At 42.7% G+C, this 22,332-nt stretch overlaps 1 protein-coding gene across 1 annotated transcript in view; it reads left to right on the top strand.

Annotated features, from left to right (window-relative positions):
- The window catches only part of LOC308100014 (uncharacterized protein), a gene marked incomplete at its 5' end in the record, with an annotated part of 136,849 nt that extends 114,528 nt beyond the window's left edge, over positions 1-22,321 (top strand). Inside the window, 2 exons of the mRNA XM_080448914.1 lie at positions 4,500-4,603; positions 17,934-22,321. Coding sequence (XP_080305040.1) covers positions 4,500-4,564 — 65 coding nt within the window. The 3' untranslated portion in view covers positions 4,565-4,603; positions 17,934-22,321. The remainder of the gene's footprint in view (positions 1-4,499; positions 4,604-17,933) is intronic.
- Between the last annotated feature and the right edge of the window lie 11 nt (positions 22,322-22,332).

Raw genomic sequence — 22,332 nt, forward strand, 5'->3', positions numbered from 1 at the left:
TAAATTATTATATTATGAAACGTACTTTAACCACTTTAGGCCTATTTTATACCTAGGCTATTTAGAAAATAACAGATCTACAAGCTCACAACGCGTCGCATCGTGACGCATTGTGAGCTTGTAGATCTGCTATTTTAAAATATTTTAGTACTTTTACTTTTGGTACTTTAAGTACATTATGATGCCAATACTTTTGTACTTTTACTCAAGTACATTTTTAATTCTGGACTTTTACTTGTAACAGAGTATTTATATTTTGCAGCATTAGGTACTTTTACTTAAGTAAATAATTTGAGTTCTTTTTACACCCTGCATCACAGTTTTTGAATCTCTCTCTCTCTCTCTCTCTCTCTGTGTCTCTCTGTGTCTCTCTGTGTGTCTCTCTCTCTCTCTCTCTCTCTCTCTCTCTCTCTCTCTCTGGTGCGCATGTGTGAGCATGTGGAGTGGAGGTAGTTTCTACGGAGCAGTGAGTGTGTTTTCTCTCTCTCTATATATATATATTTCTTTATTCATGTTCTGCTGAGTTGTTTTTAAGTGTTTATTCATTCCCTGGTTTAATAGTGTTTAATCCCTGGTGTGAGCAGAGGGCTGTGTGATGATGTCAGCGTCATGGAGTTATAAATAACTATGACTATGTTTCCTTTGTTCTGTGAAGGAGATCAGTCTTATAGCAGAGTGTCTGCTGTCTGTCAGGATGAATGGAGGTGTAGCTCTGGTTCTCCTTCTAACGCTATGAACCACAGCTATGTGGTGACAATGACAAGAGACATGAAAATAAAGTTTAAATGAACTGTAGATGGGTTTGATTAAACTCTTTTATCCACTATAGAAAACAAATGTTTAGGCTGTGGGGCAGAGGGGGCGGGGCGACCGGTCACTCCGTTCAGTGCAGGAGGAGTGGTGTGGGGAAAGGGGGCGGGGCTAGACCATGGGTCAGCCTGCTGGAGGAGAGACAGAGAGATGATGAGCAGAGATGGACAGAAGGCAGTGTGTGTGTTCTAGAATTATAGGTGCGTTCGGAAATTGCGCACCGGAGCACACTCGCCTATTAGTTTGTATTGGCCAGTGCGCTCAGTGCTGTATTTTAGAACGCACAACTATTCCCTCCCTAGTCCCTCCCACACGCACGGCACGCGCGCGCGCACGTATATAATTAATTAATGTAAAAAACAGCATCAGCCAGGCCCACTCAGGCCCAGTTTCACAGTAACCCTGGGTACAATTACAAAATGCTTTGTAGTGATAAATTTTCTACTGTTTCTAATGTTAATCACCCTGTAACTCAACTATTCAATGCAAAGCATGGATTATTACCATTATAAATAAATGCTGATTAGGCTTATCAGATAATAGCAGCATTCCTGTATCTATTACAGAATAGTATTAACTTGGCATTGAAGACACATACAGTATGAAGATGCAAGATGTTTTGCTGTGCTATGACGTGTAATTTGAATACTAATGAAGAACTCACTTCAGTGACCTGTGTTCAATGAAGTGAATGACAGGTCGTTGAGTTAATGTGTGAATGCCTTCACCAGCGACCATTAATTATCATCACCTCAAGAAGACAAGCCACTCATGAAAGCCTTCACCTCAGACAGTCAGACAGTTGAAATCCACATTCTTGCTGCCCCCAGCCAGTGGTGGAAAACGTACTCAAATTCTTTACTTAAGTAAAAGTAGCAATACTGCAATATAGAAATACTCTGTTACAAGTAAAAGTCCTGAATACTTGAGTAAAAGTACAAAAGTATTGGCATCAAAATGTACTTAAAGTACCTAAAGTAATAGTACTAACATTTTTGAAAAAAAGCAGATCTACAAACTCACAACGCGTCGCAATGCGACATGTTGTGAGCTTGTAGATCTGCTGTTTTCAAATAGCCTATGTATAAAATAGGGCTAAAGTGGTTAATGTATGTTTCATAATATAATAATTTATATCTGAAAAGTAACTAGTAACTAAAGTTTTCACATAATTGTAGCGGAGTAAAAGTACAATATTTGCCTCTGAGATGTAGTGGAGTAGAAGTAAAAGTACTGAAAATGGGAAATACTCCAGTAAAGTAAAGTGTACTTAAGTACAGTACTTGAGTAAATGTACTTAGTTACCTTACACCACTGCCCCCAGCCCCTCCTCCTGCATATCAGATGCATATCAGTGTATCAGATACGCTGTATTGGACGTTCTTTGGATGTATACGCTGGGCACTGAAACATGTCTGCAGGCTACACTACGTATATGTCACAGGGAGATTGGAGAACCAGGGAGATTGAAGACAGAGCGCTCGTTTTTAGGCACAGGGCTTCGGGGCGTGGCGGGGCTTTGATGCGACGCGGACCTGTCTTTTGTTGTTCCCCCCCCACGTAGCAACCAGGAAGCTACGCTAGGGGAACGCTGAACACGCGTTCACACGCACACGTGATAATAGTTATTGTCCATGACGGAGGCGCGCCGACTCAGCAGAGCTTGAGGCCGAGGAGGCGCGCACTCGCGCTGACCGGCCGATGCTCTGCTAGTCGACACAGCGCCGTCCGAGTTGTGAACCGATAGGGACAGAATAGTTATTTTCATGGATCACTGTGTGTGTGTGTGTGTGTGTGTGTGTGTGTCTGGGAGAAACTAAAACAATGCATGTGTGTGCATGCGTGTGCGCACAAACGCGCACGCACGCACGCACGCACACACACACACACACACACACACACACACACACACACACACACACTGCCTCTAGTCTGGCTTGCATTGCCCTCTAGCGTTGGTTTTACAGAATTGCCTGAAAACAAGCGCTCCTTCTTCAATCTCCCTGGTTCTCCAATTACCCTGTAACATATACACTAACATGGTACACACCACTGACAGGAGGATAACGCTGATGGGGGGGACAGCAAGAGAATAGTGGAGGTAAAGGCTGACACTGCTGACATTGATAATGAGGTTTTGAGCACTGAAGAAGACAGTCTTAGTGTCAGTCAAAGTGGGGGAGGGAGGGAGTGTTGCAAGGGGTAACGGATGTGGACATGGGAGGTGAAGACATGGGATGTGGACATGGGAGGTGAAGACATGGGATGTGGACATGGGAGGTGAAGACATAGGATGTGGACATGGGAGGTGAAGACATAGGATGTGGACATGGGAGGTGAAGACATGGGATGTGGACATGGGAGGTGAAGAGGACAGATGTGGACATGGGAGGTGAAGAGGACAGATTGAAGGTGGTGGGAGGAAAAAGGAAGGCAAAAAAACTTAAGTCCCAGGTCACAACTAAAACAGGTGACAGAGGATAGAGCTGACAATCTGACAGAACAGGGAGATGGAATTTCTGATTTAATTTCAGTGTGCTGAACCTGGGGTGTGGGAGATAGGTGTCAGATGATGAGCCTGTTAAAGGGATATTTCACTTTTTAAAAAAATGTGGGTCATTTTATTGTCTACTCAGGCTTTTGTTAGCACCCTGGACAGTTTCTAAGTTGCTTGATTCAGTATTTAGATATTTTATCAGACACGCCCCCTTCCTATACAAACCCATTGTGACTTCAAACTCCATTTTAACCATGATAGATTCATTAAAAACACCCATCCTTGGTTCTGGTGACTGATATTGTCCTTCTAATACGAGAGGATTACTTCTTTCATTTATTTTTAATGTTTTTTTTTTAATTAAACAAATGTAATACAATAAAGAAAAAATGAAAAAATGGAAAAAAAACACGCTCCCTCACGTATTAGTTGGCCAGGATGGGTTTGTATATGAAGGGGGCGTGTCTGATACAATTAATATGAAAAATCTAAATACTGAATCAAGAAATTTTAAAACGGTCTGGGGCTCACAAAAGCCTGGGTAGGTAGACGATAAAATTACCCAAAAGTGAAAATATCCCTTGAACTATGGATTGGCAGAAATGAAACAGTTTTTGCAGAAAACTAAACATGTAAATGGGGTAAAAGTTTTTTTCCCTCTGAGAAAATATTTCATTGAGTCAGCCAAGTCAAATATAAAAAAAGAGGTAAAGAGGCTTTTACAGAACATTTTTAGGGTAAAAAAAGTTTCTACAGAAAGTGAATCATGAACTGGGGAAAAAATTATGGAAAGCAAACAGTTATTATTATAATTTGTGTTGGTTCATACTGTCAAAAAATGGTGTAGAGGGTTGATGCAGAATTGGAAATTTAAAAATTGGAAAATATGATGGTGTCGATGCCTTTGGGTTCCTTCGCTGTGCTGGGTCTTCTTTTTCACTTAGTTTTTCTTTAATGGACATGAGTGAATTTCAGGGCTGTTTTAAAGGTATTTAGTCAGATATTCATCATTATACATTCACAGACTGTGTGGTAGTGGTCATTGTAGTGGAACTGTTGGATGTAGCTGGTCAAAGCTCGGTGGATGTACGAGCAGAGGCTGATCTGCTGGGACTGATATCAGTTTACTGTGTGGAATGTTTTCAGAGGAAAACTAAAAAAGTCTCTCTCTGTCTCTCTCTCTCTCTCTCAGCTGCAGCAGCCAATGCGAGGAACAGAAGAGACAACAATGATGTCATCATGGAGGTTGCTGTGTAGCCAATCAGAAGGCTACTGCCTGACACACACGTCTGACAGGTAGAAGTGACGCACACACGTACACTTTAATAATTCATTGTTGTCGGGCAGAAACCAACTATCTCCATTTTTCATCTTTATGTTCTTTAATAAATCAGTTCTATTGAACACCTTTATGTGTGTGTGGGTCTCAGGCATCTGAACACATGTATCCACTCCAACATGGATATCGTTGCTGTCTGTCAGGAACCAGCTAACTCCATTTTTCCACTTTTGCATTTTTCCCCCATAAATCAGTGCTATTGAACACCCTTTATACGTCTGTGTGTTGGTTAAAAAAAATTCAACTAATGAAAAGTATTAAAAAGTGCTTCTGACAAAACCTGCTACTGTAACTCCATTGGCTCCTTAAACATTCTGCTAAACCAGCTAACTCCAGCAAGTCCAGCTAACCCTAACCCAAGGGGGGTGGAGTTAGCTGGTTTTGCTGACTCCAGGCTCCACCCCCTTTTGACCTCCAACCTCATTGCACTCCGGTGCGCTATTTCCGAACGCACCCCAGATCTGTGTGTGTGTGGCTTTTGGTGTGTGTGTGTGTGTGTGTGTGTGTGTGTGTGTGTGTGTGTGTGTGTGTGTGTGTGTGTGTGTGTGTGTGTGTGTGTGTGTGTGTGTGTGTGTGTGTGTGTGTGTGTGTGTGTGGTGGTCTTGTCACGTGACTACTACTAGGCAGCGTGCAGCTGCAGGCTAGCAGGCTAGGAGGTTAGGAGGCTAGGACACATGCTGAGACAATAGGGTGAAATTCACTGAGCAAAATGTTTACCTTATTATGATTAATACTAGACCATACCCGGTGAAGTGCGCAGGCAAAAGTAGTTGCAAACGTGGGGTTATTGCACGTCCTACATACATACATATATACATATATATATACATATATATATATACATACATACATACATATATACACACACACACAAAATATATATATATATATATATATTCTGTCATTCATTGTACTTATATTATAATGAATTGATTACTACAGCAAAAATAATTATACAACACTGTTATTACAACTTGTACAACTATTATTTCAACTTAACAACAATATAATTATGTGCATGCAGATATGCACTTAAAGGGTGCACATTCAACAGTGGAGAATGCATGGGCGTCCTTAACAAATAAACGCTCTCCACCATTCGTTGCGATCCGGGGCGACCGTGTTTAGGGGCGAGACAATTAGGCGCAGATTGCTCACCCCAGACCGTTCCGTGCGAGCCGGGGCGACCGTGTTTAGGGGCGAGATTGTGAAACGGCCGTATCGTTAGCTTGTACAGATTTTCGGAGACTCGACATGGTGTAATGGCTAGATGAGATTAACTTTTGTGTCTCTGGTGGAGAGATTTACTTAAACTCTCTGTCTCTCTCCCTCCGCCCCTCTCTCCCCCCTCTCTCTCTCCAGCCAGCATAAGCATGGCGAGATTGTCTGATTGAGACTGTCTTAGCTGGGGACCCCCTGGAACTCCCTCAAGGACCCCTGGGGGTCCTCGGACCCCACTTTAAGAACCAATGGTGTAGTGTGTACACACACACGCACATCCCGTCGTGGAGGCACAGAACACACACAAACACCCGCGCATATACAGATCTAGCCGCCCCCCGTCGCCAACACACACGCGCGCGAGCCGACGCGAGTGCGCACAAACACACACACACACACACACACACACACACACACACACATACACACACCACGGTACATCCTCATGCGGCCCGTGGCCCGTAGCGAACACACACACGGGCGTCGCAAACACAAATAATGTACATTGTGACACGTCACACGTGCCTCCCCAACGTGCATGCGCACGTGCGTGTCCACGCATACACGGCCGCGGACCCAAGTTGTGGTGCGATGCGATCATCTCCCCCCCACCCACACACACACCACAGAGCCACGATGTAGAATGAAATGTGGCTCCCTGGCGTAGGCATGTTACTCGCCCGCCTCCCCCCTGGTCCGTCGCAAACACACACACACACACACACACACACACACACACACACACACACACACACACACCCGTTAGAATGCAGTCAGAGTGGGCGGGTGTATGGTGTGACAGACTTTGGTGTTGCCATGTTCGCCTATTGTAAGCGGTTTAGGGGCAATATTGGTGGAAGTGTGTTTTTGGCGTTGGGTGTGAAAGTGCAGGTGGGTGTGGGGACGCGTTGTGAGCTTGTAGATTGGCTGTTTTCCAAGAGGCAATGTATATGTGTGACGGTGCTTCGTTTGGCCTTCTTTTCATAGACCTTGTTGCTTGTAGGGCTCGCTTCGTTTGGCCTTGTTTTCATAGACCTGCTGCTTGTTTGTCTCGCGAAACCTGGCAACCCTGCGCAGCGTGATCTCCCATTGTTTGACACATAAACGGTAATAATAAGCTGAGATTTGATGTAAAAACAGGCTTCACAGTTCCATGCACATGGTAATGGTCAATGGCTGTGCGCAATTTGAGATCAATAGCTCCAGGCACTGAGGAGAACCGGGCAGAAACATTTTGGGCTCACAGGTTGGTCTCAGAGCTTACTAGAATTATAGGAGGATAATATAATGTTATTATTATTCATATTATTAATATAATGTTATTATTATTCATATTATTAATGTGAGCCCGGTCTTGGCTCAAATACAGAAACGGCCCAGCCCGGCCCGTATTAGTGGGCCGGGCTGGGCCCTGGTCAGGTCTCTACACCACATTACTTTAAGTTCAAATACAACAATTAATATCAAAATAAGCTAGATAAAGAGTCTGTGTTTCTGAAACACTCACTGGTTCCTCTGTCATCAGAGTAAACTGAACTGTCCCTTCATATGCTCCTGCTTTAGATCAGAACATCTACCCTCAACCCTAGGGTTGTCTGTCTCTACGTAGGTGTTGCATTGTGGGTTTAATGTGTTAAAAAACATTGTTTCTGTCTCTGCTGCACTAATCTGAGTTCCCAGAGGTTTTCGCCAGCTCTCGCATACAAACGGGAGGGGCGAGGAACTTCTGGGCCAAAGCCCTGGTATTTGTGGACGGGATGTAGCTTACGCTCAGAATCTGAGCGGACACGCCTCTTACCGGTCTGAGAGCTGTGCAACTCGTCTAAAAAGTCTGACGAGAGGCAAACAGCAGTACACAACAGAGGCGGCCGCAATTTCTCAAGGGGAAATTGCTTCCCGTCGCTCCTATTTACATGCAACACCAACTGAATGTGGATCCCGCCCCCTTTTCTTCATTGGCTGTTGATTTGAATCAGAAAGCAGTGGCCGCGCCCCTGCTGTCCAGGCTTTGAGCCGAAGCCTCCCAGACTACTGCTGCACAACTCACTATGTTAACTGTTTAATGTCTGGAAGTACATACAGGACATAATGAAAGACCTTATATTACATTACATTACATTATATTACATTATATTATATGAACATAACTTTATTAAGTATTAGTTTAGTCTGATCACAGATTGATCAAGTTAAATATGTGATCAGACTCATTGGAGAAACAAAGCATTTCACTCACTTTAGTCCAGAGTGAAGCAGAACAATAGGATCCATGGAGATGAAATATGAATACAGCTTTTTATGAGGCTCTGGTATGACTGTTTATCAGTGAGACGGACAGGTAGACAGACAGGCAGACAGACAGACAGGCAGGCAGACAGGCAGGCAGGCAGACAGGCAGGCAGACAGACAGACAGACAGACAGATCACTACATTGATTACGCCAATAATAATAATAGTAATGATGATGATGTTGATAATTGTTAAAAAATAATAATAATAAGGGTAATAATAATAATCAAACTGTCATCACAGGTTGTGAAACACAAGTTTAGATAAAGTGTAAAAAACACTAATAGGTTTTGTCAAAGTGATGAGACATCCTCTGTGTCTTATTGTGAAATTCACCTGTTTTATGCCTGTATTGGTATTATTTACAATGGCCTTATTTACAATTGAAAGGCTTTTATTTTGTATGACCTACCTCCATATGAAGTAGTAAAGTGTATTGTATAATAACAGCATGCTTGTGAAATACAGTATGTGAGGTTTTTTCTTTTTTTAAAAGGACTGAAATTAATCACTATTGTTGTTGAAGTATTGTGTTTGGAATTAGTAGATAAACTTATTTCTGGAATAAAATTAAGTTTTATTAATGACAATTCGAATCATATAACCAAACCAGTTTAGTGTCTGAAAAGACTTAGTTTAGTTTAAAGTCATGATTGTGAGGAGTTTTATTTCAGTGTAAATTAAAGTCATGACATATTCCAGTAAGATGTGGCATGAGAGGAAACACATCTGGGGTGTGTTTGTAAATACAGCACTGAGAATCAGAATCAGAATCAGAATCAGTTTTATTGTCACATCACAGGTTTACAAGGTAAAAAAGTGGGTGAAATTCGTTTTTGTACATCGTTCCCATCGCAACGTTAATTTCCATAGAAAGAAGAGGGGGGGGAGAAGAAGAGGGTGGGGGGCAGGTGGGAAGGAGATCAAAACAAGAGAGCAACAGAAGGCCAGACAAGTTATCTACATATTTACAAAGTACCTGAGATAATAAAAAACTAAGGTGCCTGAGCATAGCAGCAATGTATGTATACTGTGCATGTTATACTTATACTGTGCATGATATACATATGGACGTTAAGGTGCTTAGAGAAAAAAAGAGCACAATAAAAAAAAGACCAAAAAAAAAGTCAGTATGTTATACATGGGATTAAGGTGCAAAAGGTCAGTGCGTGTCCACCTAGGGTGGATTGACCCTAGTATAATCCGCAAGTAGCTCCATGAGGGAGTGCAACAAAAAAGTCATTTGTTCCTGGTGTAGTCCACAGGTGTGTCCGAGGGGGAGCTAAGTCCAAGTCACTGTCCCTGGTATAATCCACAGGTGTGTTCATGAAGAGCCAGAAAAGTTTTTTTTTTTTTTTCACCGCCTGCTGTCAGGCTGCTGAACAAGGCTTATGCCTCATTCAGCATCCTGACAGCAGCCGGATTAAAACTACACCAGTACCTGGTGGTGGAACTCTTGATACTGCGGTAGAGCCCCTTGCCCGGTCGCGGTCGTTGTAGGGGTTTGAACAGTCTGTGACTTGGGTGGTGCTTGTCCTTGATGATGCGCTTGGCTTTGACCACGCACCGCTTTTTGTACAGTTCCTGGAGCGCTGGGAGCTCGATTCCCATTATCCGCTCTGCCGATCGCACTACTCGCTGTAGGCTGATCTTTTCTCGGGCAGTGCAGTTCCCGTACCAGGCCGTGACACAGCCTGTTAGGATGCCTTCAACAGAACTGTTGTAATACAGCCTGAGGATGCGATGTCCTACTCCGAGCTTCTTCAGGCGGCGGAGCCAGTACAGTCGCTGCTGAGCCTTTTTCCTCACGTGTGTGGTGTGCGTCTCCCATTTGAGGTCCTCCTCGATGTGTACTCCGAGGAACTTGAACTCGCTGACCCTTTCCACTGCAGCACCGTCGATGAGGATGGGCGCATGGTCTCATGGGATGGGCGCATGGAGCACACATGGAGCACACTGACCAATCCTCCTATCCTCCTATAATTTGACTAACCTCTGTCTGTAGTAGTCGCGTCTGTAGTCGTCTCATGGTGAAGCTGCCCGGTTCTCCTCAGTGACTGGAGCAATTGCTCTGATTTTGCACACAGCCATTGACCATTACCATCTGAACTTAACTGCGAAGCCCGTTTTTCAATTTCATCAAATCTCATCTTCTTATTAGCGTTTATGTGTCAAACAATGGGAGATGTGTGTGTGTGTGTGTGTGTGTGTGTGTGTGTGTGTTTGCGACGGGACCCGGGGGGTTCCGCGACGACGGACGGACGGACGGACGGACGGACGGGGGGTTGCCCGTGGGGAGGGGTGACCAGGGGAGATGGGGGGGGGGGGGGGGGGAGAGAAACCGCGCGACAGCATGTGCAATAACCCCAAGTTTGCAACTACTTTCGCCTGCGCCCTTCACCGGGTATGGTCTAGTACAAACTAATAGAAATACAGCACTGAGCACACTGGACAATACAAACTAATAGAAATACAGCACTGAGCACACTGGACAATACAAACTAATAGAAATACAGCACTGAGCACACTGACCAATACAAACTAATAGAAATACAGCACTGAGCACACTGACCAATACAAACTAATAGAAATACAGCACTGAGCACACTGACCAATACAAACTAATAGAAATACAGCACTGAGCACACTGACCAATACAAACTAATAGAAATACAGCACTGAGCACACTGACCAATACAAACTAATAGAAATACAGCACTGAGCACACTGACCAATACAAACTAATAGAAATACAGCACTGAGCACACTGACCAATACAAACTAATAGAAATACAGCACTGAGCACACTGACCAATACAAACTAATAGAAATACAGCACTGAGCACACTGACCAATACAAACTAATAGAAATACAGCACTGAGCACACTGACCAATACAAACTAATAGAAATACAGCACTGAGCACACTGGACAATACAAACTAATAGAAATACAGCACTGAGCACACTGACCAATACAAACTAATAGAAATACAGCACTGAGCACACTGGACAATACAAACTAATAGAAATACAGCACTGAGCACACTGGACAATACAAACTAATAGAAATACAGCACTGAGCACACTGGACAATACAAACTAATAGAAATACAGCACTGAGCACACTGACCAATACAAACTAATAGAAATACAGCACTGAGCACACTGACCAATACAAACTAATAGAAATACAGCACTGAGCACACTGACCAATACAAACTAATATAAATACAGCACTGAGCACACTGGTCAATACAAACTAATAGAAATACAGCACTGAGCACACTGACCAATACAAACTAATAGAAATACAGCACTGAGCACACTGACCAATACAAACTAATAGAAATACAGCACTGAGCACACTGACCAATACAAACTAATAGAAATACAGCACTGAGCACACTGACCAATACAAACTAATAGAAATACAGCACTGAGCACACTGACCAATACAAACTAATAGAAATACAGCACTGAGCACACTGACCAGTACAAACTAATAGAAATACAGCACTGAGCACACTGACCAATACAAACTAATAGAAATACAGCACTGAGCACACTGGTCAATACAAACTAATAGAAATACAGCACTGAGCACACTGGTCAATACAAACTAATAGAAATACAGCACTGAGCACACTGGACAATACAAACTAATAGAAATACAGCACTGAGCACACTGGACAATACAAACTAATAGAAATACAGCACTGAGCACACTGACCAATACAAACTAATAGAAATACAGCACTGAGCACACTGACCAATACAAACTAATAGAAATACAGCACTGAGCACACTGGTCAATACAAACTAATAGAAATACAGCACTGAGCACACTGGTCAATACAAACTAATAGAAATACAGCACTGAGCACACTGGTCAATACAAACTAATAGAAATACAGCACTGAGCACACTGGTCAATACAAACTAATAGAAATACAGCACTGAGCACACTGGACAATACAAACTAATAGAAATACAGCACTGAGCACACTGGACAATACAAACTAATAGAAATACAGCACTGAGCACACTGGTCAATACAAACTAATAGAAATACAGCACTGAGCACACTGACCAATACAAACTAATAGAAATACAGCACTGAGCACACTGACCAATACAAACTAATAGAAATACAGCACTGAGCACACTGACCAATACAAACTAATAGGCGAGTGCGCTCCGAACGCACCCCAGATCTGTGTGTGTGTGTGTGTGTGTGTGTGTGTGTGTGTGTGTGTGTGTGTGTGTGTGGTGTTGTTGTTGTCACGTGACTACTACTAGGCAGCAGCTGGAGGCTAGGACGCTAAGACACATGCTGAGACAATAGGGTGAAATTCACTGAGCAAAATGTTTACCTTAATATGATTGATAATATGATAATGTTATTACATTAATATATACATATTATTAATATAATGGGGTCTGTGAGCCCGAGCCCGGCCTTGGCTCAAATACAGAAAGGGCCCAGCCCGGCCCGTATTAGTGGGCCGGGCTGGGCCCTGGTCAGGTCTTCTCTACACCACATTACTTTAACTTCAAATACTAATATGATTTTAGGCCAACAATTAATATAAAAATAGACTACATAAAGTGTCTGTTTTCGAAACACACTCACTGGTTCCTCTGTCATCAGAGTAAACTTAACTGTCCCTTCATATGCTCTGCTGTAGCTTAGGACATGTACCCTCAACCCCCCCCCCCCCCCCACACACACACCCACCACCACCACCTACCTCACCCAGAAAGTGTGAGTTTTTTTTTTTTACATAAAGGTGTAACATGCAACGGCTATTTTTCTATGTATTGAAACTGATGTTGACCGCAGACGTTCGTGTGTTTCGTGAGAACAAGGTCTCACTGCCAGACAGTTGTCTGGTATCTACGTAGGTGTTGCTTTGTGCAAAGATGATGTGGTTTAATGTGTTAAAAAACACTGTTTATTTTCTCTGCTGCAGAACTCACCATGTTAACTACACACACACACACACACAAACACACACACACACACACACACACACACACACACACACACACACACACACACACACACACACACACACACACACACACAGTGCATGTAGTTTCCGTGCATCTAGTTTCTCCCCCTCATGTGCGTGAGAACAACATAGTGTTAACATAGTGTTAACTTAGTGTAACCACAGCTCTTAAACACTTCTATGAAAACAACCACCAACCAAATGTCCTGCAGCCAATCAGATCACTGCTCTTTGTGTGGACGTTGTGTTGCATGCACACACACTGTGTGTAGATGTTGTGTTGCATGCAAACTAGTGGTGTAAAGTAACGAAGTACATTTACTCAAGTACTGTACTTAAGTACAATTTTGAGGTACTTTTACTTTACTGGAGTATTTCCAATTTTCAATACTTTTACTTCTACTTCACTACATCTCAGAGGCAAATATTGTACTTTTACTCCACTACAATTACATGAAAACTTTAGTTACTTAATAGATTTTGATTATTATTACAAAACATACATTAACCACTTCAGCCCTATATACAATTCGGCCATTTGAAAATAGCAGATCTACAAACTCACAATGCGTCGCGAATTTGAAAACTTGTGAAATGGGGCATTCGGCATAATAAGTACTATTACTTTTGGTACTTTAAGTATATTTTGATGCCAATACTTTTGTACTTTTACTCAAGTAAATTTTGAATTCCAGACTTTACTTGTAATGGAGTATATCTATATTGTGGTACTGATTATTTTACTTAAGTAAAGAATGTGAGTACTTTTTACACCACTGATGCAAACACACACTGTGTAGGGGCACAGTGCTTATTACAGCCAAACTAGAGGGCGCTGTTTCACCATGTTGATATCAGTCATGTTACATAACATCAGCATCATTTCTACCTGGGAATTTGTTTTAAGACATCACAGACATTGGTGTGAGATGGGATTTTGTATTTTTTAGGTGTCCGAGTAACTTTTTGTTTTGGTGTTGGTTTTGTAATAAATGTTTGTAGGATATTAGAACATTTAAAAACAAATCACTTGTTAGAAAGAGGAAGTCAATAGCTTCATTTTGATGCCATGTGTCATTGGCTAGCTACAGTCATGTCAGGGGCGCAGCGCACCCAAAAAAAAGTATAATTAATTTTTGGATAAAAAATCGGTAAAATCAGGCAACAATAAGAATTAAATAACATAACCCTAACCCAGCCCTAACCCTAACCCTAAAACCGAATTAAAGTAACAAAAAAATGCCCAAAAACTGCCAATGTCGGGGACACATGCACGCGCGTGCATGCGTGCCCACCCGCTCCTGCTCAGGCCCAGCCTATACCAGCGTTCTGGCTGCGCCACTGAGTCATGTGACAGCTAGGATTGAAAGTTTGCCACATGGTCAGGTGGGGTTGGTTGTCTCAAGGTTTCTGGGGCTGGTTGTCACATTCTGATGTTGATGTTAATTAAAAATAATAATGGTTTATAACATTAAAGGGCCTTGGGTATTGGGGATGGTGTTTCTAGTCATTTAAAAACTTATTGTGTCTCTCTAGCTTAAAAAACTAAAAAGTTACAAATGTTTTTTTTAAATCACATTTTAAATTACTTCCCATTGATTAACTATAGGGACAACCAACCTGTGCATTGTGACAAGCTACCCCGCTATGGGGTTAGTTGTCACAACGTGTCAAAATGACTTTGATGGCTAATAACTTCCTGATAGAATAAGTTATGCGTAAACAGGTTATACCCATTTCAAGCCAAGACCTTAAGCTTCCTTCTAATGTAGGAGTGATTATCATCAGATGTGTTGTTGATGAGCAATTCAAGTCAGAGTAAAAAGTGTGACAACCATCTCCGGTCTCCCCTAGATGTTGTGTTGCATATTTAGAGGAACATGAAGTGTTATTTACAGATGATGTATAAGTTGAATAATGTGACAGATTGTATCTTTTAAAAAAAGAGGACTTTATGTGAGCGGTTGATGCTATGCCCACCACAGAGCTCCGGTCAGAGAGCATGTACTCAAAGATGACACGTGATGGTAGTTTGATGTGTTTATATGTAAAGATGTAGTTGGCAGACACAAACATACACTGTGATGATGAATGGTATTTCATAAGGTCATATGTTTGTGTGTCGCTGCATATAGAAAGCACAACAACTGGGGTCCTCTTTTCCTGGGGCCTGTTCCTCAAAAGGTGAATTAGAGCTAAAGCCTGGCTTTACCACCTATCCTGGCTTAATTTAGCCAGGATTAGAGCTGAGTCGGTTCCTCAAAAGGTGAATTATCTTGAAGATTAGTTTAGCCAGTTCACCCTGGCTAAGTTTAGCCTTATCCGATTCCTCAAAAGAGAATTGAAGCAAGCCTAGCTTAGTTACCATGGCAATTTAGCTGTGAAGTTAGCCTGGTCAGGAGCAGGCTAACAGCCAAGCTTTATTAATCCAGTGCCTTGTTCTTCAAGTTTTGTGAAATAGCTGTTAGTCCAATGACTCCAATCATAAACCAATGAGTTTTTCTACACTTATTCAATTCTTATGCGAAAATCAAAGATCTACAAGCCCGAAATGTTTTTGTCTTATGGCGGCCGGGGGTCCCCGGCCCCCCATGGACCCCCGCCCCCGTGGACCCCCGGACCCCCGTGTACCCCCGGCCCCCTGTGTACCTCCGGACCCCCGTGGACCCCCGGACCCCCATGGACCTCCGGACCCCCGTGGACCCCCGGACCCCCATGGACCTCCGGACCCCCGTGGACCCCCGGACCCCCATGGACCCCCGTGGACCCCCGCCCCCGTGGACCCCCGTATACCCCAGACCTCTGTTGGGGGTCAACGGGGGTCCGGGAGTACACGGGGGGCCGGGCCCCCCGTGTACTCCCGGACCCCCGTTGACCCCCGTGGACCGTGGACCCCCGGCCGCCAAAAGGCAAGCTTTTCCCTTGTAGATCTTCGATTTTAGAAATTTGAAATTAGAAAATTATTCTAAGTGTTTATAATTATAATTCCAACATTCACTTAAACTCCTTATGTTTAAACCTAACTGAATTATATATTTATGGATTTGTATATAAATTAATTGCATATTTTTGGACAATTATTAATTATTTTTTTTGCATTTAATTTGTCGGCAATACTTTGCCACGCTTTCTCCCTGGATCTATATTTATTGCGGCCGTGTTTCCTTTCTTGCTTATTATAAATTTTACTTCCTTGTAAGATTCCATGAGCTGCTGCAGTGCTGCTGTTCAGCCACAGAGAAGAACGCCGCTCTGGTTTTGGGCTCCATGATTGGTCAAGTTCAAGGATTCTGCTATCGACTTTCATGGTCTTTTATAGAAATAAGTGAAGCCTGGCTTCATTATCCTGGCTCGACACAGCCTGGCTTGACAAGGCCTAGCTCGACAAAGTCGCTCCTTTTCAGCCTGGCTTGGCGTTCCAGGAACCGAATAAACCAGGCTATACGGACCCGACTTTGTCAAGCCTGGATTTGACTTAAATCCAGGCTTATTTAATTCACCTTTCGAGGAACAGGCCCCTGGGAGTGTCCAACCAGGGGTCTATTTCACAAAAGCGGAATTAAATTATCCTGGTTTAAAAGAAAAATCCAGGTTTGACAAGCCTGCGCTGTTCAGCCTGGTTTATTCAGTTCCACGAACGCCAAGCCTGGCTGAGAAGGAGCGGCTTTGTCGAGCCAGGATCGTTAAACCAGGCTGAATGTGAGTTCACGTATTCCTATAAAAGACCATGAAAGTCGATTCATGGTCGAATCCTTGAACTTGAGAATAAGATCTACAAGTGAAAAGCTTGCCTTTTGGCGGCCGGGGGTCCCCGGTCCACGGGGGTCAACGGGGGTCCAGGGGTACCCGGCCCCCCGTGTACTCCCGGACCCCCGTTGACCCCCGACAGGGGTCCGGGGGTCCATGGGGGGCCGGGGGTCTGGGGGACCACGGGAGTTCGGGGGACCACGGGAGTTCGGGGGTCCACGGGGGGCCGGGGGTCTGGGGGACTACGGGAGTTCGGGGGTCCACGGGGGGCCGGGGGTACACGGGGGGCCGGGGGTCCATGGGGGGCCGGGGGTCTGGGGGACCACGGGGGCCGGGGGTCCACGGGAGTCCGTGGGTCCACGGGGGGCCCACGGGAGTCCCCGGGGGTACATGGGGGGCTGGGGGTCGACGGGGGTCCACGGAGGGCCGGGGACCCCTGTGGACCCCCGGCCGTCATTTTTTCCGGACTTGTAGATCTTCGATTTTTGCATAAGAATTGAATAAGTGTGGAAAAACTCATTGGTTTATGATTGGAGTCATTGGACTAACAGTTATTTCACAAAACTTGAAGAACAAGGCACTGGATTAATAAAGCTTGGCTGTTAGCCTGGTTCGGACCAGGCTAACTTCACAGCTAAATGGCCATGGTAACTAAGGCAGGATTGCTTAAATTTTCTTTCGTAAAACCGGATCATGGATAAACATATCCAGGTTTACTGGCTAAATTAATCTGCCGAGATAACTCAGCTTTCGTGAAACCGATTCCTGGATAATTTAATCCAGGATAGCCGATTAAACCCGGTTTATCCGTAATCCAGGTTTCGTGAAACGGGCCCCAGGAGCCTCAACTAAAGTACACATTGGGTCCTCAGAATAACTACAGGGTGCCTGAAGCACTCCTGCACTAAATTAATTAATTAATAAATAGGGAATTTAGTACAAATAATATAATGATGATTTACTCTTCACCAATGCTTTTAATACATCACACTGTGTGTTTTATTGTGTTACAGATGGAGATGTTTGAGTGAAGAAGAGAAGAAGAATTCAAGGTGAAGAACAAGGTCACTGCATGCAGACACACATCTACAGGACTGTGGAATCTGTAAATGATTTAAAAACAATTATTTAAAGGGATATTTCACTTTAAAACATGTTTGGGGTCATTTTAACGTCTTCTCAGGCTTTAGTGTTTCACCTCAGACCGTTTTTAAGTTGTTTGATTCAGTATTTAGATATTTAATATTCATGTTATCAGACACGCCCCCTTCCTATATATTTAGATATTTGATATTCATTGTATCAGACACGCCCCCTTCCTATATATTTAGATATTTGATATTCATTTTATCAGACACGCCCCCTTCCTATACAAACCCATTGTAACTTTATACTCAATTTTAACCATGATAGATTCATTTAAAACACTGTCCTTGGTTCTGGTGATTCATATTATCCTTCTGATACATGAGGGTGTTTTTACAGTTACTTTTTTCATTACAGATCTTGTAATGTTCGTTAAATTATGATCATATTATCATAATGATCATAATGTTAGTTAGATGGTGATCATAAGGGGTTAGAACACCTAACTCTGTGTGTGTGTGTGTGTGTGTGTGTGTGTGTGTGTGTGTGTGTGTGTGTGTGTGTGTGTGTGTGTGTGTGTGTCTGTGTGTGTGTGTGTGTGTGTGTGTGTGTGTGTGCAGCCTGATCGCCAGAGAATTAGTATACATTGCACAGATCCAGTGCACTTCATTCCGTGCATAGTCGCCTAGAAACCCCGAAATTGCGTGCATATGTACGGCGAGTCCCACGGTGGGCGTAACCAGTCGCAACCCGGAAAAACCCGGAAGCAGAGCAGTCCCCACAACAAAATGTACGATTCTGTGCCTATCGGTACATAACTCAAACGGCGCTGAGTAGGCACAAGGGAATGAATCAGAATCAGAATCAGTTTTATTGTCACATCACAGGTTTACAAGGTAAAAAAGTGGGTGAAATTCTTTTTTGTACATCGTTCCCATCGCAACGTTAGTTTCCATAGAAAGAAGAGGGGGGGGGAGAAGAAGAGGGTGGGGGGTAAGTGGGAAGGAGATCAAAACAAGAGAGCAACAGAAGGCCAGACAAGTTATCTACATATTTACAAAAACCTGAGATAATAAAAACTAAAAAAAACTAAACTAAGGTGCCTGAGCATAGCAGCAATGTGTTGTATACTGTGCATGTTATACTTATACTGTGCATGATAGACAATGGACGTTAAGGTGCTTAGAGGAAAAGGAGCACAATAAAAAAGACCAAAGAAAAGTCAGTGCGTTATACAAGGGATTAAGGTGCAAAAGGTCAGTGCGTGTCCACCTAGAGTGGACTGACCCTAGTATAATCCGCAAGTAGCTCCATGAGGGAGTGTAACAAAAAGTCATTTGTACCTGGTGTAGTCCACAGGTGTGTCCGAGGGGGGGCTAAAGTCCAAGTCATTGTCCCTGGTATAATCCACAGGTGTGTTCAGGAAGAGCCAGAAAAGTCTGCGCTGCCTGTTGTCAGGCTGCTGAACAAGGCCTATGCCTCATTCAGGCTTATGCCCCATTCAGCATTCTGACAGCAGCCGGATTGAAACTACACCAGTACCTGGTGGTGGAACTCTTGATACTGCGGTAGAGCCCCTTGCCCGGTCGCGGTCGTTGTAGGGGGTTGAACAGTCTGTGACTTGGGTGGTGCTTGTCCTTGTCGCAACGTTCGGGACGGCAACTCGCTCGCTTTAGCTCGCTCGGTGGCCCCTTACGTGGCGACAATTCCCTTGAGACTGCGCGCCTCCGAAATGGTTTTGTCACAAAGGGAGAGATGTACACGTATATGCACGGAATTTCGGGGTTTCTAGGCGACTATGCACGGAATGACGTGCACTGGATCCGTGCAATGTATACTAATTCTCTGGTGATCAGGTTGGTGTGTGTGTGTGTGTGTGTGTGTGTGTGTGTGTGTGTGTGTGTGTGTGTGTGTGTGTGTGTGTGTGTGTGTGTGTGTGTGTGTGTGTGTGTGTGTGTGTGTGTGTGTGTGTGAAATACATTGTAAAGCGCTGTGGAGAAAAGTGTTGTATAAATACAGTGCATTTACCAATATGAATGGATTATACAATGTGGGATCATGTGTTTGGGGTGACAGTGGCTCATAATGTACAGCCAGTATTATAGTATAGTATAGTATAGTAAACATCTGCAGTATGCAGATGTTTAGGAAACAACCCTTTTATGGAACACAAACTTTAGTGTTGTTAAAAAAAGATATATATTTTGGACATACTGTAGTTGGTTTCTGCCCGACAACAGAGATATAAACATTACATTTTGAAGGGTTTCTCTTTTTTTTTAAAAGATATTTTGGGGGCTTTTTCTGCCTTTATTGATGGACAGTAGGCTGACAGGAAATGGGGAGAGAGATGGGAGGGGACACACAGCAAAGGTCATCGGGAGTCGACCCACGACACGCTGTCAAGCTGGATTACCAGTTTATAGTATGTGCCTGGACCGCTAGGCCAGAGGACGCCCCGCCAAGGTTTCCTCCATTTAAATGTAAATATAATAATGAAAAACAAGGCAGGGGCACAGACAGTGAGACCTGGAGACCAGAGTGAAGCACCATGTAACTGTACATGATGGATTCACATGTTGACTGTATGTTGTTATTGTGAATGAGGACATTATATTATACTGTTTGTTTATGTATTTACCACATTATACTGTAGCTTTATGTATTTATCACAAAACATTTCAATATCAAATTCAACAATAGCTTTTGTTTGAAATGAAATGAAACATAAGGATGACTCATAACTAAACAAACTATCTTAATAATGTGTAAAATAAAGCCTGGGCCGACCACAATGTTTATAATGTTGGTGGAATGTAATGTCTCTCTACCAGAGCTCCTCATGTCACAGTGTGTGGTTTGATGTGAGAGGAAAACAATGGAGCGTACAGGAATAATAAATCAAACGCACCGTTTCCAGCTCTAGTGTTTTACTGTAATCTATTTACAGCTCAGTGATCTGTAGAGCCCGCCTACTGGATCTGATAATCTGAACGCACACAGACAGACACAAAGGCTGTTCATGTGTTTTCTTGTTGGACATGCGTTCATGGCAGACAGGTTAGAATATGAGCTTTAGACAGCAATACTTCTTCCTCTTCTTACCGGTACGGTGTGACGGCACGGAACGTTTTGGAACGCCATACCGGACCGCACCGGTCCACTTTTAGTTTCACTTGCTTAAAACCAAATGATTATAACTTGCTTCTTCTTAACTTTAATGATTATTGTGTGTATATATTATTATCAGTGTTTATACATTATTGTTACTATTATAGGGCATAGCAGTGGCGGCCATTTTCTGGTTCCACTGAGCTAAACCCCATTCATTTTTCACAGAGAGATTTCCAAAAAAATCAATAATTTTAAGCCTAGAATCAAGACATCCTGGTCGATCATAAAATATTAGATTCTGTGAAAAGAAATAATTGAAAACCGCAAAACAAAGGGTATTTATTAAATATTATTTGTAATCATATAATTATATATAAACTTATTTTTTTTATCACAGAATAGAATCAAATGTTTTATGGTCATGATACACCAGGAGCCTGGATGGCTTGGTTCTAGGCTTTAATAATATATACATATTTTATTAATATTAATTACATTTTATTTGATTATGGGAAAAATTAATGGGTTCTGGATCGGTGGAACCAGAAAATGGTGTTTTATATTTTATATCCTGTAGTTTTTATATTGTGTTTAATAATGTTGTAAAATATTGTAGTTGACTAGCAGTGATTTTCTGGGCTATGGGATCTATTGAAGCAGAAAGTCATGTGACATTCCCAGGGGCATTAACGTTTCCATGCTAACACAAGCTTCACCAACCACTCTAGGATTGTGGGTAATGTAGTATTTCTCCATGACATTGCAAATGAAACTTGTTTTTCTTAAAACTATATTGATTACATCCAGACATTAAACTATATTGATTACATCCAGACATTAAACTATATTGATTACATCCAGACATTAAACTATATTTATTACAGACTTCTATGTGTCTTCTATGAACATATAGCATCAGTTTACTAGCTCTCTCACACACACGCGCCCATGCGCGTGTGTTTAATGCACATTAAAAGAGGAAACTAAACTGGACATATGTATTCATTGTTTTCATATTTACTAGTTTTGAATAACAAAGTATTTGAATGTTAAAATATGCATTCAGCTCATTTTCTCAGACTATTATTGTATTATGCGATCCTGTAAAATGTGCTTATTGCAAAAAGTAGTTTAATTATAGAGTTGATAATACTTTTAATACAATTGAATGTGATTTACTGTACATAGGCCTACAACAGTTTATTTTCATAT

Source organism: Gymnoscopelus braueri, assembly GCF_963280865.1.
Source record: "Gymnoscopelus braueri genome assembly, chromosome: 14".
NCBI classification, from domain to species: Eukaryota; Metazoa; Chordata; class Actinopteri; order Myctophiformes; family Myctophidae; genus Gymnoscopelus; species Gymnoscopelus braueri.